General features: G+C 34.2%; 1 protein-coding gene across 1 annotated transcript in view; it reads left to right on the top strand.

Annotated features, from left to right (window-relative positions):
* Positions 1–8,519: 8,519 nt before the first annotated feature.
* Positions 8,520–26,411, top strand: part of Sans (SAM_USH1G_HARP domain-containing protein Sans) — a 51,476-nt gene continuing 33,584 nt past the window's right edge. Inside the window, exon 1 of the mRNA XM_072530298.1 lies at positions 8,520–8,724. Coding sequence (XP_072386399.1) covers positions 8,702–8,724 — 23 coding nt within the window. The 5' untranslated portion in view covers positions 8,520–8,701. The remainder of the gene's footprint in view (positions 8,725–26,411) is intronic.

Here is a 26,411-nt window from a genome sequence, read left to right as displayed (position 1 = left end):
GTGACATGCAGAGGGGAAATGTACAGCTAGAGAGGACGAAGCCGCCGTAGAACGAGCACGTCGTCGAGGATGGACCTGCAGATGCTGTCCACAACACCGATCACCGCCTGTGAGTGTTTTTGTGCAGTGCAAGTGCGCGGTACGCGAGTGTACGCGAGTGCAGTGAGTGTTAGAGGACTTGTAAGTAATTTGACAATATAGACATATTCATTTCGATATATTTCATGTACATATTTGATATATTTTATGCATTTTCCTTTCCTATATGTGTATTGTAAAAAAATTGTTTTCTTAAGTTTTTTTAATAAAAGCATCTTTTTTTATCAGCCTCAGAGTCTCCAAAGCAGGGGGGATGTCATCAAGTGCCACCAATCACGCACTTCGATGTTCATCGCCCTTCCTTCTGGAACAAATAATTAAATCTAATTGGTCGAGAAACGAAAGGGTTTCATATAAAAGTTAATTTTCTTTAAATATGGGACATTTTTCGGATCTCGCTCTCAGTCAAGTCAGTCAAGTCTAGTAGTGACTAGTGTGTGTTTTACCCGTGTAGGGTAGCTCCCTAGAGCACTTTGCTCGAAGGGCTCTGAATCTTTCTAAGACTCTGAAGCTGAGTTTTTTTCTTCTTAGAAAGAATGTGTTTTATTTACCACCTTAATAAAACCACAAGGGCATTGACCTCCTCAAGGTCATGCCACAATAAGAGCGTACCGGCCAACTACGCAATATTACACCATATTGCGCAATAGTTGGACAAATTAATAAACATGGAAACTTGCACCAAGTTGCAATCAGATTTTCATACGTTTATTAATTCCCCCGGAGACGACAGTGGTAGTCAATAAAAACAGAGCTTTGCTAAGGCGTACTATTTATTCTGAATCCAAGCTTTCGGTGGTTTTTTGCCACCTTTATCAAGGTCTACAAAGAAAATTACTATGTTGTAACAGTTTGAATGGTGCCCAAAAAAGGCTATAAAAAACTATAAAAAACTTACCCGAATGTAAGATTCGTGGCAGAAACAACAACGTTAAATAACATGATATACTGAAGTTGCAATTACACTTTAAAAATTACTGTTAAAAAAACACTTTAAAATTACTAAATACGTTAAAAGTTAAAAACAAAATGAAGGACGACATGTTAAAACAGTCGTCGCTGCAGGCTTGATTTCAGTCACATTTCACGAGCAAAAAGAGAACGTGGGTGGACAATTATTGTTTAAATAGTTAGGAGAAAATACAAAAAACAACTTTGAAAGTAACGTCTCACAAAATACTGTTTATGAATTTTGAGTACTACCAACTGTATCACCAACTTAAAAATAAGCGGGAAGTTAAAAATGTTATTTATGACATAAGCAATCGAAAGAAAATAGTATTTAGTAAATAGGTTTAGAAAAAATAATAACTCAAACAAAACAAAACTAAATTAGTTAATGAAGTTTGATCACAAGTATTCAATTAATACTGAAATTTTTAACAAAAGAAAAGAACAAAGAAAAACTCTGAGATGCAAAATAGCTCAGTCAAAAGTCAATATAAAATTGTAAATTTTGCTAAGATTCTGGATCTCAGATCGCTTATTAAGATTGTTATTATCACTCTTGCTGATATGTACCATCTCTAAGAAAGTTCTCTTAAATTTATTTTTCTCTCTGGCTAATATTTTTACATTGTTGAAGTCTATCTTATGGTCTAGATCGATAGTATGCTCTGCCAAAGCACAAGTAGGTTTGTTTAATCTACAATCACTCTTATAAGAAATAATACGGCTAGACAGATTCCTTCCAGTTTCACCAATGTACGTGAATGGACATTCAGTACATTGAATGCAATAAACAACATCTATAGTCTCTAGAGTGGTTAGGGGTTGTTTTATTTTGCTATACAGCTGACGTATGGTTTTGATGTTCTTGTTAGCTATTTTGATATTCTTAAAGTCTTTAAAAGGGCATAAAAATACACACTTGTTGAAGCTGAATTATGTATTCTGCTGAATTTATGTATTATGTGTATTTTTATGCCCTTCCATATATTCCAAAACTAACCGTTGAACTCACTAAGATTTTTAAAGACTTTAAGAATATCAAAATAGCTAACAAGAACATCAAAACCATACGTCAGCTGTATAGCAAAATAAAACAACCCCTAACCACTCTAGAGACTACAGATGTTGTTTATTGCATTCAATGTACTGAATGTCCATCCACGTACATTGGTGAAACTGGAAGGAATCTGTCTAGCCGTATTATTTCTCATAAGAGTGATTGTAGATTAAACAAACCTACTTGTGCTTTGGCAGAGCATACTATCGATCTAGACCATAAGATAGACTTCAACAATGTAAAAATATTAGCCAGAGAGAAAAATAAATTTAAGAGAACTTTCTTAGAGATGGTACATATCAGCAAGAGTGATAATAACAATCTTAATAAGAGATCTGAGATCCAGAATTTTAGCAAAATTTACAATTTTATATTGACTTTTGACTGAGCTATTTTGCATCTCAGAGTTTTTCTTTGTTCTTTTCTTTTGTTAAAAATTTCAGTATTAATTGAATACTTGTGATCAAACTTCAGTTACTAATTTAGTTTTGTTTTGTTTGAGTTATTATTTTTTCTAAACCTATTTACTAAATACTATTTTCTTTCGATTGCTTATGTCATAAATAACATTTTTAACTTCCCGCTTATTTTTAAGTTGGTAATACAGTTGGTAGTACTCAAAATTCATAAACAGTATTTTGTGAGACGTTAATTTCAAAGTTGTTTTTTGTATTTTCTCCTAACTATTTAAACAATAATTGTCCACCCACGTTCTCTTTCTGCTCGTGAAATGTGACTGAAATCAAGCCTGCAGCGACAACTGTTTTAACATGTCGTCCTTCATTTTGTTTTTAACTTTTAACGTATTTCGTAATTTTAAAGTGTTTTTTTAACAGTAATTTTTAAAGTGTAATTGCAACTTCAGTATATCATGTTATTTAACGTTGTTGTTTCTGCCACGAATCTTACATTCGGGTAAGTTTTTTATAGTTTTTTATAGCCTTTTTTTGGCACCATTCAAACTGTTACAACATAGTAATTTTCTTTGTAGCCCTTGATAAAGGTGGCAAAAAACCACCGAAAGCTTGGATTCAGAATAAATAGTACGCCTTAGCAAAGCTCTGTTTTTATTGACTACCACACCCAAAAAGAAAAAAGTATTTACATATATTTTTTCCAAACTAGTCAAAAAAAATTTTGGACTACTTTTTCTATATATATATATATATATATATATATATATATATATATATATATATATATATATATATATATATATATATATATATATATATATAAGAAAAATAGATGTATTGTCTGTGTTTAATTATATGCTTTTACTTTTGTTTTCAAGTTTAAATGAATTGTGTCATCAATATGTCGTTCAATTTTCCAAAAACTGTCGATTTAAGCCGAAGTCTTCTTCTTAGGGTGCCTATCCGTTCAAAACGTTGGCGATCATTCTGGCTATAATGACTTTGTTGGTTGCTATACGGAATAGCTGTGTTGAGGTCTTTCTATAATATGCTCTCAAGTTAGCACAGGATATTCTTCTTCGTCCTGAGGCCCTTTCCCTTTAATTTTACCATGCAAAATGCAGGGTAAAATTGAAACCAAAAACTTTGAGTAATATCAATATTTTGGTTATTTTGCCCATTTATATTTTGGGTGCAGAGATTAAGTAAAGCAAAAGCGGTTTAAATAACTTTATTTTAACTCCAAAAATAAACTCACTAAATTACAAATATTAAAGTCCTAATTATATTAATAATAATCATCTAAAATTCACACGGATATCGTTTACAAAAACACTTCGCTAATACTGATAGTATAATACCGAACCGGCGCAGCAGGCTTATATAAACAGATCATCTGTTCTAGAAATAGCCAGCGGAGCGACGGAGGCCGAATTTCGCAGAATTCCAGAAAGTAGACATGACTAAAAAGTCGATAGAAACGTAACATTCGGGTGAAAAGAGTAGTTTCGGCTTCGTAAAAATGCAGGAAACCAATTGGAGCATGTAACACAACAATGTTTAAAGTTAGGATTAGGACGAATAGATGTAGGAACATATAACTTTATTAATTCTTAATTTATTAATCATAATATGCAATGTAGCGTTTTGATTTACTTTTGTAATGATCTAAATATATCTTAAATTAATTCTTACTTTGTCGTTAGATTTTATCATTTCCCACGACTCTACTGTATCGAAAGACTTCTGAAAGTCCAGATGCATATTATATTCAGTGAAAGTTTTCTTATAAAATTTGTACAGTGTTAGCCACACAGTGTACAGTGTACAAGTCTAGTCTAGTCTAGTCTAACCGGTTTGTTACACCGGTTGGTAAATATCCGTCTAAGATTGTAATCGATGTTTTGCGACATTTTTTTCAATGGCTTATCTAAATGGGCTAGAAATGACACAGCTCTGTAATTATTATTTGCGATATTATTTTTTTGGTAATAACATACCTTCATGAAATATTATTCCTGTGGACTAAATTGGCCATAAATTAAGTCACACACACTCTTTTTGTGGCAGTAGGGAACTCTTAGAGCATTACCTGCACCTATTCAAATGAGCCCTCAATGAGAACGATGTCATCTGCAAATTTAAGATTATTTAAAAAAATTTCATCCATATTGATGCCCTTTTCATTTCAATATATTGTCTTACAGGCGTATTCTAACAGTTGTAAACAATTTAAGAGCCATATTGTCTCTTTTCCGAACGCCTCTGTCAATAGGAATGGTACCAGTATCCTCATTAAGTCTTGCCCAAGCTGTAGCATGCTCATATATGTATTTGATGAGGGATATGTATCGGTGATCTATTCTACATTGTATTAGAGCATGGAGCATATTCTTCTTATCTGGAGCTTGTCTATTTAAAAACTTTTATTCTCCTCGATAACCGTTGTAACCTTTTTGGTGTTATATTGTGATGTCATTTCTCACTGCTTTAATAATATCTTTATTAAGCTGTCAAATTGTCACCGTAATCCATTAGATTTGACCTAATCTCTCGACAATATTAAAAATTGCTATTGGCGGTTGTATTGAAAGTGTCCATACCTATATCCTGTTGTTTTCAAAACAGATACATATGCGACACCTCCAGACAATCGCTCTCTTCAGTTTGAGAGCACAGCGATTCCGTTGCCTGGTCAGGCACTTTCCAATATAGGGCTTCATGCCCTGGAGAAGTTCTTTCTTGTAGCTTGTGCAAGTGCTACTTTACTTTCATTTCTTTTCTCGTTGTCTACAACAAATACTGTGTTTTCTTACCATCTACCTTCTTCTACCTAAGAAGAAGTATTGGAGGATAGCTTAATGTCGGCATTCTCATTGCGAGAATGTATATTTAAACTTTTTACATCGAATACAACTTAAAAAGAATATAATAATAATAATAATAATAATAATAAGTAGGAGTATTCATGAGAGCTTATCAGCAATAATTAATCACACTATTTCTAATCCGCAGGAAATACCATCTTTCTTAACCCAGGGAACAACTTATTTAATTCCCAAAGATCAACATAACACCCAAGATCCAACCAAGTACCGCCCAATTACTTGTCTTCCAACTCTGTATAAACTGGTCACATTCTGTGTAGCCCGGCGTATCAACCAACACTGTGCTCTAAACAATATCATAGAGCCTCAACAGAAAGGATGCGCTAAGGGTTCCATGGGCTGCAAAGAACAACTTATCATCGACTTTGTCATTTCTAACCAAGCATATAGCAAAGAACGGAATCTTTTTACTGTTTTCATCGACTACAAGAAAGCGTTTGATTTAGTGTCACATGAATGGCTTATAGATATATTATATTGCAATCAACCGGGGCCTATTTCAAGGAGATTCGTTGAGCCCACTGTGGTTTTGTCTAGCAATGAATCCCCTATCCCAGATACTGAACTCAACTGACACAGGTTTTAGCATCAAAAATAACACTACTGTGGTTGCAAAGCTTAATCATCTATTGTATATGGATGATTTAAAACTATTAGCTTTCACTCGAAGCCACCTGGATCAGATGCTAAAAACAGTAGAAAATTTCTCTAATGATATTAGTATGCACTTCGGTCTTGACAAGTGCCGTGTCTTAAATATAATCAAAGGAAAGGTTCAGCCCGGCGGATTCGATATGCAAAACGGCCAGAACATCAAGGCCATGGGTGAAAATGATATGTATAAATATCTTGGAATAAAGCAAGCACGGAAGATCGACCATAATCAAATGAAAACTGAGATAACTATTGAGTTTATACGAAGGGTAAAACAGCTGCTTCGTTCACACCTTAACAGTAAAAATTTGTTTAAGGCACTAAAACACCTACGCATGTTCCGCGCTTAGCTACTCATTTGGTATTGTTAAATGGACAAAAACGGATATAGAAAATCTTCAGCGAAAAGTACGAACACACCTCACAAAGGCATAAAAACACCATCCTCGAAGTGCAGTAGAAAGAACAACATTACCGCGTATTTTAGGGGGACGAGGACTTATGGATATAAGTGAGCAACTAAAAAAACAAATTACTAATTTAAGAACTTATTTTCAGGTGCAAGCTGAGACATCTACTTTACATCGCGCGATTTGTGCAGTAGATGAAACAACACCGATCAAACTGAGGGAACCAGAAATGCGCATAAACCATCTTAATAAGGACGAAAAACTGCGCACCTGGATGGGTAAACCTCTGCACGGGCGACATCCCAATGAGGTCAGTCAAGGCCATGTCGACAATATAGCGTCGAACTCAGGACGACATCAGGAAAGATGTTCCCTGAAACAGAAGGTTTACTACTGGCCATTCAGGATCAGGTTATACCAACCAAAAATTACCTGAAATATATCGTCAAAGACCCTCAGGTCCAAAATGATAAATGCCGATATGGATGTCAAGCTCAGTAAACCATCCAACATCTTACCGGGGACTGTCAGGCATTTGCTGCAACTGAATATAAGGAACGGCACGACTCAGTAGGAAAGATCTTCATCAAGAGATAGCTATCAAACTGGGACTTCTTCAAAGAAACCATCTTCCATATTATCAATACGTTCCTGAGAGTATACTTGAAAATGACAACTACAAGCTATACTGGGACCGCACTGTGCTCACAGACCAAACAGTGGCACATAATAGACCAGATCTCATACTAGTTAATAAACTAAAGAGACAAACAACATTAATTGATGTGGCGATACCCAACAACAATAATCTTCGTGTTAAACAGAACTAAAAAATTGCCAAGTACAGGGATCTGGAAATTCAAATACGAAGACAGTGGAGAATGGAAAGTACCCAGACAATACCCATTATTCTCTCTACTACTGGAGTCATTTCAAAGAACCTCCTAGAAAATATAAAAAAGCTAGGTCTGAATGAACATCTCTACAAGACCATGCAGAAAGCTGTACTACTCTCAACGTCCTGATGTGTACGAAAATTTTTGGGAGATACTCCAGCATACCAAGTCACCTAGGGCTCGATAACATGGAAAGAGTCCCACCAGAGCTCAATCCTTTTGATACCGTAGGTATCTGGGATGAGTGAATTTTCCCCTTAGAAGGAGTGTGAGCCGTATGGCTAAATCTGGATAATAATAACTACATAGTTACACATAGTACACACATAAACAGAAGATAAATGGAAATGGAATTAAAATATGGAAATGGATTATTAAAATAAAAGATGGATAACTTAATGTCAGAACCAACCTCATTGGTCTGGAATACTCAACGTTTGATTCCTCCCGATGATGGACTTTTAAAGCACCCTCGAGGGCGAAAATAGCACTTTTCTTGAATGTTATATCCACGACGTGGTGATAAAAGCACATGCTGCTTTCGTTTAGACTCCATCTTGTTGGGTGTGTTTTTGTTTTTTTTTCTTTGTTTTTGGGGATTTGGTATAAGGTATAACTTTCGCTCTTACCATTCTATGATCATTTCCCACTAAACAGCTGTTACATGTTTTTATTACTGGTAAGGGCAAAATCGATATCATTTTGGTTACACCATCTAGACTAGCTCAGGTCCATTTTCTTTGGGGACTTTTTTTGAAGAAGCTGTTCATTGCTAGGAAGCCATTTTGGCGCCAAGAAACCCAAAAACATTTCACCCCTTTCATTTCTTTGTCCGAATCGGTAAGCTCGAAGGCCGAATGATAGTAAATAAATGGTACAATTTGTACACCTAAACATTCTGTATGCCAATTCAAATATTTATTCTTTTCATGCCTTTCTGATACTTGAATAGAATTATTCTCTTTGGATATTAATTTAGTAAATATAATTATTATTCTCTTTGGTTATTAATTTGGTAACTGTAAGTAAGTAATGCATTAATCTTTTGAATTACAGGGAAATATCACCAAATGACATGGCAACATCGCACTCGGAGTACAGTTTCACCTGCCAGGTGGCTGACACAGGTGAATATGAATTAAATTGATATCAGTACCCCTTTTACCGTTAGGTAAATAGCAGTGTATTGTATTTGTGCACCGGATTTTGACAGAAATATATTGTATTTAACTTATTTAAGCGAGAGCAGTATATTTAATATCGATGTGGTCATTGTAATTTTTCTTTTAGAAATTTTGTTTAGTGTAGGGAAGAGCTTGGAGCAAACAAAATGACAACAAATAGGTTTCATAAGTAAGTATTTTAGTTTTTTAAAAATTACAAACTTGGTATCTGTGTATACTTCTATCAAAATTTGTTTTATATAAATTCTAGACTTTAGCTGCAAGTTTTTTTATATATTTCATATGTCAGAAGATAGCTGAATTTATAATTATAAATTACAAGAGCAATATAAATTTGCATTTTTCGTAGAAAACATTAGCAAGGAATGCATAGAATTCCTAACAATATTGACAGCTTTAGGGAAGACTGTATTAAGCGAATTGATAGTGAAAATATTATTTATAGATTTTTATTAATTTTATATATTTTGTCCTCTATTTACCAATCGAGTCTTGAGTTTTAGTTTATTTGAGATTAAACGATAAGATCAAAATTTTTATTTGTTGTAATAATATAGTTATTACAATCTTTATATCTTATCATTAATTAATATTATTGTGCTTTTTTGTAGTCTAGGTAAACTTTTAATACCCAAACGCTTTTCTCATTATTACCCTTATTCATTTTTCCCTCTCCAGTTCTTTATCACCCTATAAAAGAGATTGGTTTCTCTTTAGTGCTACTCCGTTTTTTTTTGGTTTATTTAAAGGTTTCTCCTTATTTTTATTTTTATCGCCACTCTGTCTCATATTCATTCTACATATGCTTGGATAACATCCTCGTTGTTGATTATTTTAACGCGTTGATTTGATTATAGCCTTATTGGATCTAAAAAAAAATTAAGCCGAAGTTTCGATCCTTTAATTTTGTGTGATCCGTCTGTCCGGCTAACTACAAAAGATACAAAAAAATTTATTAAATAAAAGAATTCATCATTAATGTTAGGTAGAATGTGAATTATGAATATATAACAATGAGCTTATTATAGAAGTCGCCATTTGCCGCATTCTATCTTCCAACGCTTGCGACACTTCCAGTCATCTGCTTGTAGACCTTAATCTTCCATTGCACCTTTACTTGTTTACTTCTTATCTCCATGATCTTCTTAGTCTACCATTTTTCTTTCGGTTACCCAGCCGGGTACCTGGCTAGCCATCGACGTACATTTACAGCTTACAGATTTACTTTATTTATTTGAACCAAGAAAATTTTCTTTTTGAAAATAAAAACACGTACTGGCCATGAAAAACATGGAATTCATATAAAATTTGAATATTTTTATGCAAAAATGGAGTAAATAGCTACAAATAAACAAATATTCATTTCAATGATTTATTTATTTATAATAAACATATAATCTTTTTTTGATAAATTCCTAAAAAACTCAAATTAATGACTACAATAATTTATACATTTTTTTTATTTTTGCGGTATGCTTATCGACACTGGCTTTTGGTATTCACAGTAGTTCCTGGTCTGTCTTCGTTGGCAAATAGGTGACTTACAACGAATTTAGCACGATCCAACAAGTTTCCTGCCAATGTTGTCTCGTGGTTGATTGTCAGTAGTTGATTGAACTGAAATCGGCTTATCGTGATAAGTTTTCAATCGCTAGTTTTGTCGAATGGTATCGCAGGTTAGTGACATTAAGATTGGAGAAAAAAAAAATAGATTTCTACCAACCGAGAGAGCAGGCAGGATTCCGTTTAAATTATGGTAACAGTCACCTCCATACAGTAAAGACACTCATTGAAAAATCTTTAGAATACAACAAACATCTTGTCCTCACTTTCATAGATTTTCATAAAACGTTCGAAACGATCGAAATTGGTCTCCAATAACCATGTAGAGTTAGGCAGGAACTATAGAGGAAAGTCTGAAAATCATACAAGAAACAGTGAGAGAAATTAAAAAACAACACCTGAAGAAAGATACAGAGAAAAGGAAATCGTGGATGACCGATGAAATACTTGAACTTATGGATCAGAGAAAAAAAACAAAGAAGATCTCCAAGAATATAAGAGAATATATACCATGAAATGACTTGATGAAATTCCTGCAGAACTGCTGAAGCTATTAGATGCAGAACAAATAAAAATAATGACTGAAATATTTAATGAAATATACAAGGCAGGAAAAATACTATTAGAGTGGCTCAAATCGGAATTCGTACCATTGTCCAAAGAACCAGGAGCAAAAGTTTGTGAAGACTATTGGACCATAAGCCTAATGAGCCATCTGCTGAAGCTGTTTTTAAAAATCATCCTCGTAAGAATTTACCGGAAATGCGAGGAACAAATTACGCCCAATCAGTTTGGATTTGTGAACGCCGTTGGTATGAGGGAAGCTTTATTTAGCGTGTAGGTATTGTTTTAGAAATGTAGAGATGTCAGCTGTAATGATTTGGCATACCTGATTGACTACAAGCAGTCTTTCGATAGAGTCTATTGGACCATAAGCCTAATGAGCCATCTGCTGAAGCTGTTTTTAAAAATCATCCACGTAAGAATTTACCGGAAATGCGAGGAACAAATTGCGCCCAATCAGTTTGGATTTGTGAACGTTGGTATGAGCAAAGCTTTATTTAGCGTGTAGGTATTGTTTTAGAAATGTAGAGATGTCAGCTGTAATGTTTTTGCATACCTGATTGACTACAAGAAGTCTTTCGATAGAGTCTATTGGACCATAAGCCTAATGAGCCATCTGCTGAAGCTGTTTTTAAAAATCATCCACGTAAGAATTTACCGGAAATGTGAGGAACAAATTGCGCCCAATCAGTTTGGATTTGTGAACGTTGGTATGAGCAAAGCTTTATTTAGCGTGTAGGTATTGTTTTAGAAATGTAGAGATGTCAGTTGTAATGTTTTTGCATACCTAATTGACTACAAGAAGTCTTTCGATAGAGTCCGGCATGAACAAATGATGGAAGTGCTGAAGAGGACAGGGATTGACGGAAGAGACTTAAAAATAATAGCTAACCTGTATTGAAATCATTCAGCGGTGCTCCGAATAGATGGAGAATATACAGATCAGGTCAAAATCTTAAGGGGGGGAGACAGGGGTGTATAATTTCACCACTAATGTTCAATCTGTACTCGGAGCACATTTTTGAAGAGGCTCTAAAAGATATTGATGAAGGCATCTCAATAAATCGAGTCAAGCTCAATAACCTGCGGTATGCAGATAATACAATAGTGTTTTCCAATACCATAGAAGGGCTGCAAAACTTAATGAACAAAATAACGGAAACAAGTAGAACATATAAACTGGATATAAATATCAGCAAAACCAAGCTAATGATCATCAGCAAGGTAAACATAACTGGAGCAAATCTGTATGTGAACCAAATGAGAATTGAACGTGTTTCACAGTACAACTACTTGAGAACTATAATCATTGAAAAGGTAAAAGAAATAATAAATTAGACTTACTCACAATCAATTTAATTTAACTAATCAGACGACCGGTTTCGCTTTCTACAATATGCAAAGCATCTTCAGGTCACGATACAAAGTTAAATAAATGCTGAAAATAATAAACCCATATTAGGGTGTTGTCTAATAAAGATAAAACAAAGATAGGTGATATAAATTATATAAATTACAGTAATTATGCCAATATTACATGTCTGTGGTTTTTCAAAATGAATAAAATTTTTAAGCAGACAAGGTAAGACCCACAAATTGGTAAAATAGTCTATTAAACTGTAATGAATTAATAAATAAACAAATAAATAAAACATTACTTACATGCCGGTACTCTATTAATTGATGGTTGAAAGAACATGGTTCAAACTATCTTGTATTGTTGATTGGAGAACTCAAGTCAACTATTGTAATTGTTTAACAGTAAACGGGGAAGTTCTTGAGGAGACAGATTTTATCCAATGAAGTAGAGATAGGTAAATGTAATTGTTTGTTTGATGAAAGTAATGTTCTATACCATTAAGTTCTTTAAAGTTATTTATATTTATTCTGGAGATATATTTATGAAATGTGTGTTATTTATTGAGATTTTTATTTTTGTTTTGGAAGGTGACAGTTGTGAGACAATGAATAAGAATGAAGGAAAAAGGGCCCCAGGACAAAGAAAAATATCCTGGCTTGCTAACATGAGAGCATGGTATAGAAAGACCTCAACACAGCTATTCTATATAGCAACCAACAAAGTCATCATAGCCAGAATGATCGCCAACGTTTGGAACGGACAGGCACCCTAAGAAGAAGAATAACCATTTAACTATTCAAGACAAAGTGCTAGAACTGGTGGAGAAATATACGTATTTGGGTCATGAAATAAGAATCAGCAGGGATAACCAAACATGCGAAATCCAAAGACGAATTACTTTAGCGTGGGCAGCCTTTGGAAAACTGCGAGACACACGTAGGGCCAACATACCAATTAGCCTCAAAAGAAAAGTATTTGACAATGCGTAATATCGGTCATGACCTATGGGGAAACTATGACTCCAACCAAGATTACGGCTTTGAAATTGAGAGTATCACAGAGACGAATGGAACGGTCTATGCTGAGAGTGACGTTGCGGGACCGTATAAGAAACGAAGATCTGCGAAGAAGGACGAGTATTGCTGATGTGAAACGTATAGCGGAACTGAAGTGGAACTTCAGGGAGAATGCACGACACACGATGGACGAGCAAAATCATAAATTGGAGGCCAAGAGCAGACAAACGTAATAGAGGAAAACCAGCTACACGTTGGGCTGACGACATCAGGCATATCACCAAAAATTAGCAACAAAGAGCACACAATCTTAAAGAGTGGAGGAGTTTAAGGGAGGCCTGTTTCCAGCAGTGAACGTGATAACTGAAGGCTGGATGATGATGATCGCAGGATCCGCTGATTTGAAGCTTGTTCTTCAATCAATGGCATAGTCAATTCCTCAGTAAGCTTGCACAAAAAAGTCTCTTTTGTTTCGTTCTCTTTGGTAGTATTTTATTATTTTCGTAATAAACAATACAAGCAGCAAGAAAAAGCAAAAAGCAAATGACCATCTGTAGATTCGCCGTTGCACAGTGTATCTCGCATACATTTGATCTATTATATCAACACCAGTTTTGTATTTATTGTAAAACAAAATCATTTCTGGTTTCTTATGTACTGCACTAGAAGTCTTATCATCATAGTGGATCGTACTGAGCAAAATCACAGCTTTGTTTTTCTTTGGTGCATAAGAACGTGTCGTAACTTTTTATAAAAAACCAAAAAGAGTTGGCAAGGGTTCTCTTATTTTCGAAGCTTTCATTTCTTGAGGACTATAAGGCTTGTTTTTTTAAAGTGCCAACGATAGTGAGGTTCCACGAAAATAGAGTTTGAGCTAAAGGTAAAGTAGTAAAAAACCTATTCATACTTTTGTTTCGACCAGATCCTTTGAAACCGACTGCAAGTTATTTGACAACTCTTTTTCCTTAATTGTCATCTCGAGTATTGCCTATCTTGCCAGAAAACCTTTTTCGCATCACATATTTAACTAACTAATTTATATCATATTTAGCAGATTTCGAAGGCATATATAGAGTGAACTTTGTTCTCCTCGGAAAGGAAATAGTTGTTCAGCGATAGTTAAATCTTCTGTTGGCTTGTAAATTACCAAAGCACTCAATACATCAATTAAAAAATTGTTTCATGTAATATCAAATTAGCAAAATTTTCACCAGAACCCCAAACATTCAGCTTTCGAGATCTCCTCTATTTTTTATATTCATTTAAAATGATTGAAACTATTGTCTTTATTTTATAAACAAAAAAAAGCGGGTGTGGCAGTCCAGTGGGACTGCAAACGCGTGTATAGAAGTTATACTTCTATACACGCGTTCGCCGTTACAAATTTATATGGAAATCAATCTGCACAATCATAACATATGTAATGCTATAGGTAAGAGAGAGCAGAAAGAGAAACAGAATTAGGTATATAGGTATATGGTGCATTGTTTGCTGTATATAAACAACATTTGACCTGTAATAGCAGTATAGTAAATGAAGGATTTAATCAATATTTTGATGAAAAGGTATATTTTTATTTTCATATATGTATGAAAGGAGTTGAATGCAAAAAAATTTTTTACACATACTCTACAGCAAAATTCATTGTTTATTTTATTAATATAAAAATACAATACAATACACTGCAAGATAATTCAATATAATAATACAATACAAATTAAAATGCAATATTCATTAGTATTTAAAAATGAAAATATACATAACTTACTTACGCATATGTTTAATTTATCATGATAATAATATTAATAAAATAAAAATATTGTTTCGTGATACAACTGTCAATTTATCTGACAATGCCAGATACAAAATATAATTGTTGTTTGTTGTGTATATGAGTACACATTTGAACTTTCTTGAGATATTTACAAGTTTTAATTTATAATTTAATATCCTAACGATAAGACAAATCTGAACAGAATGGAAAAATAATAATAAATATTAAATATATTTACAAAAGGAACATTTTTATTTTCGAGAGAGAAAGTATATCTTCTGTCTCTCTCTTACCCATATCTTACATATGTAATGATTTTGCCGATTCACTCCCGTACAAATTTCCAACGTCGAACGCGCGTATAGAAGTATAACTTCAAAAATTAGAACTGCATGATATGCTTATAAGTACTGTGGAAATGTAAATATAACACACAGGCACATGAAAATATTAAAACTATCTGACTATACTTGCTACACTATACGTCGTACTTATTCGAGTGGTCAACACGAACTAAAACTGCTTTTCAAATTTTATATTTATTTCAAAGGTTGCTCAGGTGTAAAAGAATATAGAGATCCTTCTTTGTTTTATATCTAATTGTCTAACAGCTTGTCGGCGTTTTATACCTAAATTGAGATTCTAAAGGCCATTCGAATTCTATAACTTTATTTCGCTCAGAATCTCTTCATTAACCATAAATAAATCAGTTTACTTCATATACTTAAAACTGCGAAGAAATAATATTGCCCTTTCTCAAAAACACACCCCTTTAAATGGTAGGAAAAAAGTGGTTTTTTATATTTGGGGGTCCATTGACCATATAAAATAATAAAACCCCTTTAACGTTGTTATTTCTTCTAGCCCTATTTTTTGAACATAGTCAATAGCTTTTGTCATTTTTATTTCCATCTTCATCAAATCGTCCTACTACGTTTTCGTCTTCATTTAATATATGACTGTTTAAAGTTTATAATCAATAAAATATCTGCTTTTGCCTTTACATTTTCTAGTATTTTGCTATATTCATGAGTTCTACATTCCACATAAGTTTTCTATCAAGGATGACTACAAGGTACCATTTCTGAGAATTAAAGTGTTGTTCCATTCATTGTCGTAGGTAGAATTATTAATTTCTCATATTAGTGAATGGAATTGGTAAGAGTAACACTAAAGAAAAGAATAGATTGACTTATTTTAAAAGTATAACAAAAGAAAAATTTCAAAATAGAATAATACACTGAATTGTGATAAAATAATACGAGAAAATTATAGAAGAATCTTTCCATTTTGCTTTTTCAGTTTTTTAATACTTTCCAATATGTTCTCTCCCATATGATATTTTTTTTTTCTTACCGATCAGTTTTTTGGCTCTAGTTTATGAGCCTAGGTAATTGTGGTATTGTTTCTTTCTTTATTCTGCACCCTTTTCAATATCTGGATCCCACCAATAAGGCTTATTGGTAATTTTTTGTTTTCCATTTGACATACAACTTCTTCTACTACTTCTTTTATGTAATTGTTGATGTATTTGTATTATTCTTCTACACTTACAAATTCTGATCTAGTCAATTTGCTATTTAACCTGTTTTGATAAACTTCCCGTATGCTTTCTTGTTCTAAGCATTTTATATTGTGCAGTGAATCTTCTCGATTTGCTTGATCTTTAATTATACATTTTCGTACATATCTGCATAAGCATATACACACATAAAATACTAATGTAAAAAAGATAGGTAGTACTTTTTAAAAAAATCATCAATTTTGGTTTGCTTTTTGTTTTGAACATTATTTTTCACAATTTCTGACTCAACGTTTTTCTACTTATTCTTGCATTACCTTTGTATATAAAAATTAATTCTAAGTCTCTTAATTTTAGGTAAGCATCATTTAAACTACTTACAGTTGTAGTAAGTTCTAGTTTATCGTCACTTCATTGTCGGAAACATCGGACACCTGTTCGTTTTCTTTAAAATCACTAACACAACTAGCTAAGTTTGGTTCAGGATTTTCCGTCAATAGTGCTGCATCAATTTCTAGGTAGTTCAAAAAATTTTCAACTCCATGACTTTCGCAAAAGCTTGATAATGGCAAATCATCTTCCAGATTTTGTAGCACCAGATTTTCCACAATTTCTTCCCCATTACTATCGTTTTTTTTTAAAGCGAACCTAATGAAAGACTTTTCAATTGTTTTAATTGAATCGTCTCTCCATGCTGTCACAATCCAAATTAAGGCGTTAGCAATCGTTATAAACTTCTCCAGTTCAGCCATTAATAAAGAACAGTCTATAGATGATAACAATCTTCTCGTCAAAAATTTTCTATACAGGAATTTAAAGTTTTTAATTAGTCCTTGCTCTAACGGTTGACAATGTGCTGCAGTATTAGGTGCAAAAATATTATCGATATTTTAAATACCGAATATCGAGATGGGATGTTGCATTGTATAGGAATAAGAGAATTTTTCTTTTTTGACGTTGTATTTTTCTGTAAAACTTGTGCAGCCAATCTGTCATGATATCTCTAGTCATCCAGGCCTTCTTGTTTTAGTAAAAGTCGGCTTGGAGTTATCAACATGAAAAAAGGTTTTCCTTTTTTCCCATTTAAATGTACTCACAATAATACGGTCAGTCTTTCCTTAACAGATTTACTCCCAGTGCACTTTTCATTACGAAATGTCAAAATTTTACTTGGTAAGGCTCGATAATACAGACCAGTCTCGTCAGCGTTATAAATATCTTCAGGTAAATAGCCATTAAATAAATTTGGATTTCAAGCCAACCATTGGAAGCAATTCAAATTGAGTCATTTCGCCGCCTCTAATGCTCTTTCCTTTATTATCGGTCCAAATAATGGAATGTTCTTACTTCTTACTTTACATGACCAATTGTACACTATAGTATCGATGGCAACAGCTTCAGTTTTAATCCTCTTTTTTTGTTGAACATTTCCACTTTCACTATACCCCTTTTTAAATGGGTCTTTTTCTTTAAAATGTCACTAACTTCAGTTTTTCCTATTTGAAACTTTTCGTCCAAAACTGGAACACTATAATTATTTTTTTCAGATGGATCACCGATATTTTTTCTTTCAAACTTCAAAACTTTCTTTCAGTCGAAACATTGTTACCCTTAGATCAGAATTCAGAATATAGCAACTAAATTAGAAATGTGTACAAAGGATGAATAAATCATAAAATGGGTTTTTCCAAATCAAACTCGATGTACCTAAAAAAGTACCTAGTTTCATGGCCATAAATACCTACTTATACAATTAGTTTTATGGCTACAAGTTATGTTTCTCTTGGTGTAGAAGTGTCTGTTAACAGAAGCTTTACGGTATCTATTTTTTTCTTTGCTCTTTCATGCTGTGCTGTCTTTGTCAGTTACTTCAGATTTCCATTGTTTCCTAGTTATTGGCGTCATTATTTTTCTTCTTCCTTCTCTTCTTCTTCCTCTTTATAAGCAATTCTGCTTGTTCACTGGCAGATTAATACCTCCATGGAAGATTGTTACCCCATCTTTTGCGCGATCGTGATTTATCTCTTGCTGTTTTGACCAAACGGGTCTCCACCATTTTACTTATGTGGTTATTCCATTCTTTTTTCTATTGTGTCCATTCTTTTATACACTGTACCTTATATTTTCTTCTAGTGCCTTCACTTCTCTTTCGATCTGTCAGCCTATCTGTAATTCTTCTCTTATCTCTACCGTTTCAAGTAGCCTTTGTGTTGTGGCTGTTTCGGGTCTTCTTTCTGAGGCATATGGTCTTACACTGGCTTTTATAAATTCTTGATTTTATCTCAGTGTTAATGCATCTGTTTCGCCATATATTGCTATTGAAGCATCCTGCCAGTCTATTTGCTTTTTGTACTTGATCTCTTACTTGACCTGTACTTGTTTTCTATTTTACATCTGATTGGTTCTTTGCAAATTACTATTATTTTAAATTTCTGAGATGAGATTGTCATATGAAATTATTTTGCTCTTATGGTAAATCTGTGGACCAGCCTTTACAGACTATCTTCATCTTGGGCTATCAATATTGCGTCGTTTGCGTAACAGAGTATTTTTACTTCTTTTTTCCAATCCTATCCTCTTCCTCTGTTGATACTTCTGAAGATTTCACCCATAATTAAATTAAAGAGCATGTGACTAAATGAGTCTGAGAGGGCTAGTCCACCTGTCTTATTCTGCTACATATTTCTATAGGTTCTGTAAGTTGCCCATCTATTATGACTTTCATTATGTTGTTTGGGTAGATGTTTTCAACAGTTGTTATGATACTTAGCGGTACTTCTCTATTATGGAGAAGATGGATTACGTCTTTGAGTCTTACTCTATCAAATGTTTTCTTTAAGTTAATCGGACACATAAATGCTGGTAAATAAATAATTAAAATTTCTCGTAATTTGCTTTATGACGAATATTGCATCTGTACACAATCTTCCACTACAAAAACCCTGTTGTTCATCTCGTAAACTTATCCTCTGATTCATTAGTTCTTGTAAAATTTTTATTGTAAGTTTAAACAAGTTTATATCTCTGTAGTTTTACACATATACTTATAAAAAATATATATTCGAACATCATTTGTACAGACTTTAAGGGAAACTCTGGTAAAAACAAGGAAGTTTCTTTGGCATTGAAATTGTTAGTATAAGAACTCAAGGATCATACATGATCATTAGATTTGGATTAATCATTTTTATTAATGGTTTACTTAAAATCTAATATATGCCTCCAATAATATTATCGTTCCAGATAAGATAATCGTCGCTATCTTATGGTTCTAAAAACGCGTGAATATATCACATTCAATATCATTAAGACCAATAAAGATAATGCTTTTGTTATTTTTATATTTTACGAGATAATATTAAGCTTTTTTAGTAAATCGATAGATCATCATAAATATACGCTAAATATTTCTTTATCTAACTATTTTCATTTACTAAAATTTGTATTGTTTAGCTAGCGTGTAGGGATGTCAACTGTGACATATATATATTATGTCTAGTTAACTCTACAGCGACAAAATACAACACAGAAGGCTTGCAAACATATTACGAAACACAAAAATAGATGATCTGGATGCGAGAATCATTACTAATTTATACCGATTCAGAAAACCATTGTACGAGTTAGACCAACAGAGATACAGAATGCATGTCAATTAACGGAACACTAGTGAATAGTCTCAGAAATGCATACATAAGTTTATTTAAAGTCTTTATTTGTACAATATAACTAATTTATTTCACACTAATAATTATATAATTTATTTACATTTATTACAATACGCGCGTTATATTTTAAAATGTAACGCGATGTTATTTTCAGACTAACTGTCCTCAACAAAATTCCCTCTTTAAATATGAAATGCCGTTAATCGAGAATGCCTTCGAATTCGGACGGCGACCCTCTCGACCTTCTTCACTTATGTATCTTGTTTATGCGTCTCCCACCAGGTCTTCTTTGGTTTTCTTCTCCTACAACTCAGCGGTTCCTTGTACTCCACGATAATCGTTTAGGCGTTAAATATGCCTTAATCAGCTTAACCTCTGCTCTCTGATTTTGGCATTAGTTGATGTTAAGTCTAATTTCGTCACATGCATACGTTTGTTCGTTCTTTTACCTGTCCGATGTTGTGAAAAAACGATTCTTAGATGGATTTCCAGCAGTTCATGTTTGTTCCATCATTGACTATCGCTAACAGTTATCTTGCTATTAACTTAGGAGTATATGTTGATGATACAAATGAGGCTTATGTTGAGTACTTACGCCATGTTATGAGAGAGCAAAAATAATCATTATTGCTGCTTATTATGCAAGGAAAAATTCGAGGAAAGCGAAATGTGGGAAGACGAAGAATATCGTGGCTTAATAACTTAAGGGGATTGGTTTGAATGTAGTAGTGCAAAACTGTTTAGAGCGGCAGTCAACAGGGTCCACATAGCAATGATTATTTCCAACCTTCGATAGAAGATATAACTTAAAGAAGAACACGAATGAGGCCTATTTGTGTATGGGCATAAGGAAGTAGCTTCTCTTGGATCCAACGAAATTGCCTCATGTCTTCTCCAGTTTGTTAATCGCGGTCTGACTCTTAAGAAGCACTTGGTAATATGGTGTCATAACTGTGGGAGACAGATGTTATTGGTAACTAAGGGCGTTTTTTATACTATTGAATAAAAGATTCTTGTAAGCGGTTACAGCTTTATGCCCTGTGACCGAAAACAGCAGATAATCACATTAATATTACAGAACAAAATATCAGCAAAGTTACATCTATAATGATCGAAGCATAGCGTTGCTTTGTGCCCTCCAATTATGAAAACTGGCAGGACCCTGGTCTACCTGGCCTTTCGGCATACGACCGTTAGCGCCTTCACTGCCCCTACGAGTCCGACACCAAAATGAAGGTGGCTCGTTGCATACGCATCGCGGGTCTCCACCTCCCCCGTAGTACCTGTGTTGCGATTACCTCACCTATCCGTTATCCCCTCCCACGGGCGGACAGGAATTACCACCTCGCACGTAGGCAGGTCGCCGCCAAGGATCTCTCCTCTACCACTCTTAAATCTCCAGGCGGGTACGTGCCGAGACACCGACACCCCTATTGGTGGTGTAAGGCCAAAAGAGGTGTGTACGGGCCCAGCTCGTTTAACCTCGCCTGGTTCTCTCGGAATGAGAGTAGAGTGGTCCCACGAGAGTCTCGTCTCGGATATTAGGAGTGTAGACCGGTGAACGTGACGCCTAAGCGCCTCGAGTGCGTTTCTACAGACCCGACACCTCAAGCGACGGCTCTCCACCTCTCGTTTCCTACCCATTAGTCGCCTCTTACGACAAGCAGGGCCTTCTGACCTCGGCCGTATTCTTATCTCCGTGAGCCGAACGGAGAATGCGACTCATGCACTTATTAATGATTTTCAAGTTGATCTTCAAGAACCAGTACATGTTAACGTCTTAAAGAAAGGGAAAATTCGGGCTGAACTTAGACAAGCTGATATAGTCATACTGACATCAGAGAGTAGGGTGTCAGAAAATAAAAAGACGTCCCTTCGAAGCATAATTCCACATCTACAGTGTCCAGAATACCAACTTTTGTACAAACAGCTGCTTCAGATTGAAGAAGATACTTGAAAAAAAAAACAAGAAAACTCTTTAAAATGTATCTCATAAAAACCAACGCACTTAGGCCCTTCCGTAATTTGCTTCTTTAAAATATTTTTTTTAGTAATCGGAAGTTAATGTTTTTGGATCTTTATACTGTTTTTTAAATTATCTCAAAACTTTGTTTTTTGGCACTTTGGTCCATTCTAATTTCCACTCTTAAGTTGAAGTTAATAACTCTCAATACCAAATAAAGTGTGCATATAAATTAGAAAAGTATATATCTAAAACTTGTTTGCTTGCTAGCCCTCACTATCGCTTGTGCGCAAACTCATACTCGACTGATAAATATTACTTGTATCGTTTATAATGTAAATCAATAGTATTGTAAAATTATTTGTAATGCCATTTTAAACTTTTTGCCCCAGGCCTAAAAGGTCTATGGAGCATGTAAATATAATCGTGATATAATGAGCTTTAGAAAATCAATTTTAAATTAAGTTAATTCAATAAAACATTACTGATTGAAGAAAATCGCAAAGTGATTGCAAAGATTATTTGGCTTTGCTCTAGTTGATCGTCTTGCATTGTAGGTAATTGTAATACTTAAAACCGTTCATTTCTTTGATTTCCTTGTTTTCGCATGAAAATTTATTAAATCGTTTAAATAATTGTGCAGGCAATATCTGTAGTATGACTCACACAATACCGGAGCTACTGTTGTGTTGTAACTCTCCCTTTGATATGCACTGTATATTGTGTATATTCGATAAGTAAATTTGTTACTTCAAAGGGGGTTCACCGTAAAATAGGTAATAAAAACACTTAAATTTATTTTATAAATTTAATTACCACTATTGACGAATGAGAGAAATGATTACAATTATTATTACTACCAGTATAACTACACTAGTGGCCAAAATTCTAGAAACTTTACAAAAATTTTAGTTTTGTTATCAGCATTCCTCTTTTTCACAAGACTTTATGTTATTTATGAGTCGATCTATAATTTTATTGCATTATTTTATGCTTCTACTTCACATGTAACATCTATTTTAAGAGAAAAAACCCTCTAAAAATTTAAAAATAAATAAAACAACAGCCGTTAGCTATTAGTAGATATATTTAAAAAAATGGTACAATGGTTATCATCAAGAGTACTTGGTGGGATAACCTTTGTTTTTTAGGACAGGCTCGATTCAAATCTTTTGGTGTAATAACTCTAAACCAGTTTTGAATAATGGCTTCTATCATGGCTTCTCTTATTACTTGGGTTTCGGCGTGATACTAACACTTTCAGCCTTGACCATAAATTTTCTATTGGATTTAGATCAGGGCTATTTCCAGGCCAAGGAAGGACAGTAACGTCATGGTTTCTCAACTACTCCATGGAAGTCTTAGCCGTATGACAAGTAATATTGCCCTCTATTACTGCTAAACGTCCAACTCCATTAGTGGTTATACAATGACACTCACAGGAAGCTTCGTAGTGACATAGGTAAAAGGTCTTCCCCCAGTCGGCAGCGAATAAACGTAACTCCCAAAGATCGAGAATCTAGTTTGATCACTCCAAATTACCTTACTTCATTGTTCTTCTGTCCACCCTCTGTGTTCCAAAGCCCAATCAATGCGTTTTTGCCTCTGTTTTTTGTTCAGGAACGGCTTCTTTCTAGGAGTTCGTGCTCGTAGTCCATTTTCACACAACTTTCTTCTGATAGTGCGGTCCGAGATCTATAAGCCAGTTGATTTGACAATAGCATTAATTTCTTTTGCGGATCTGCGACGATCTTCTAAAGAAAGTCGGCATATTCTACGCTCATCGTATTGACAACTTTCGGATTTCTGCCTGTTCTTTTTGCGCTACCTGATTTTGTTCGATTTTGTCGTTCTTACAAACTTTCATTGCACCTGATTTTGTGGCGACACCACCCAATTTGTTTGCTAAATATTGATATGTGTAACCGTCTTCTCAATAATTGCTTTGGCTCTCTTTTCTGGCGACCAATCAGCACGTTTTGGGTTTCTTGGTGCCATTTTCGTTGAATCGACACTGATGTATTCGTTTTCGACAATATCTCCTTAGTAACAACTACCTGAAGTCACTAATCAACACTGGAACTGGAAGTCGCACGAAACATGCACGAAACTGTACTAAACGCTTCTAATTGGGTCGTTTACTGACTAAAAATACTCTGACGCAATACAGTATTGCCAACGTTGCCATTCAGAAATCTCGAACTTTCGTCGTTTCGCTTGAATGTTTCTATATTTTATTAAATAATTATGTTAATATATATATATATATATATATATATATATATATATATATATATATATAGTGTAAGAAATATATATAATATTAAACAGAAATGTAAAACAATAAAATAAAATTGTAATTGTATTAATAAACTATATAAATCACGATCATGAGATTAGTGTTGCCGGAGAAACGGTGATTTTTGTAAAGTTTCCAGAATTATGGACACTAGTCTAAATCGTATACATATCTGCGAAACAACGTCAATGATAAATGGTATCATTCGACGGAAATAAGGTGTAGAATTGAAAAACCTAGAAATATATTCATACGGATGCAGAAATTATTCGAATATAGATACTTTAACCTCAACAGCAATTTACGGTTACTTAGATACCACGTATTTCCCGTAATTCTATACGAAGCAGAAGCATGTACACTGACAGAGGCATCAGTTAAGAATCTTCAGGCATTTGAAATGTGTCTGTATAGACGTATTTCGAGAGTATCTTGAGTGGACCACATTTCGTACTTTGTAAAATGAACCTAAAATTATAAATACTTTAAAGGAACGGAAATTGGAGTACTTGAGACATATGCAAAACTAAAAACGCTAAGGACTGTTATAGCTGATCTTGCCAGAAAAAGTAATGAGAATAAGAGTTCCCAAACACATACGAATCTCCCTGATTAAAAATTTATGCACATGGTTCTATGACAACTAGGTACTGGGCTGTTTCGAGTAAAGGTGGGCAAGGTATGAGTGACCATGATGGTTGCCAATGTCCGAAACGAAAAAGACACCGACAGAAAATGTATATTTACACTCAGTACGCCTAAAGCGGAGCATTCAAGTTCCGATTTGAAGTCCCACTGGGTAGGACTACTAGTTAAATAGTCGACTCCACTCATGCTCTGACTTACTATCAAACTAGCGCTCCAACTTAGCTTTGGTCTGTTTTCACGGTGGTGTACATTATTCATTCAAAAAATGTATTAAGTAAAGTCTACTCAAAATATAATTAGGAGAAAAATGGCAACATTGTGCTTGTTAGTGCCTTCATTTGACAAGAAAGAAACAAATATTAGATGAAGAAATTCTTCGATTATCGTGTGAACTGTTGTGACACGAAATTGCTCATTGTCATTGAAAAGGATTAGAACAGAAACTCTCGCAGGACGCTATGTTGGCAGTGTTCTCATACTTCAGCAGGTGTTGTTGGGCTGTTTCCGCGTTGGACTATCTTTGTAATTATTAATAAATTTAGAAATTCCTGCACTGTTAATTACGTAAGCGTGCAGTAGGTACCCAATGTCAAGGGCTGACTGAGGAAAGTTTTGATTCGACCTCCGACGTCCGACCCCTCCATTCACGCTCCTACTCTGTCGCCAGTCGGAAGTTGGACCTTGCATCGTTCCTCTAGATATACCGACTCGTACAACTAGATTACCAACAATCCAGCAAGCCCACTCACGGTCCAATATCAGATCCAACTTCGGAGGTTGGACCACAAATCAGACTAAATATCAGAACGTGAATGCCCCGCTTAAGGAATGGTTATTCAATCTAAATTCTATATTTTAAATAACTATTACTGCCTACTTTGAGCCCTGCTTAATATATGGCCACTTGGTGGAGTGATATGAAAGTTATACGGCAGGCTTACATTATGAGCCTGATCTGCAGCAATTTGTATAAGCGTTATTCAATCTCAATAATATCTTTTAAATAACTATTACTGGCTACTACTTTTTGACTATGGTAATTAGTCCAATTGTTAGAAATGTATATGTAAAAAGCTTATAAATATTGTTACCAAGGATGCAATGCATATTGGTGGATAATGTTATCGGTAAATTTATATTTCACTTGTTACCTTAGTTATGATAAGCAGAGTCAACATAATGTAAACAAACACATATGTCTAATAAGGACTGTGAGCCTAGTTATATTCCAAATAGCAGCCATCAGTGAGTACTAGAGAAATAATGGATGTTTCGTAATGACACGAGATAAAATATTTAACGAAGTTAAAGAAAATTATACATAGATATATCGGGATAAAATGGATTCGAACTGAACGTTTTGGTTAAATGAGTTTATGATATAATTCCTTATAAAAAACTTTTATCTCTGATACGCGTTGAAGTTTTATTATCAGGTATGCTCATAAATAACTTACATTCACTAAAAATTAGTCCCCT

This window comes from Diabrotica undecimpunctata, chromosome 4 (assembly GCF_040954645.1).
Source record: "Diabrotica undecimpunctata isolate CICGRU chromosome 4, icDiaUnde3, whole genome shotgun sequence".
NCBI lineage: Eukaryota > Metazoa > Arthropoda > Insecta > Coleoptera > Chrysomelidae > Diabrotica > Diabrotica undecimpunctata.
This window is presented reverse-complemented; position numbering and strand designations above follow the sequence as displayed.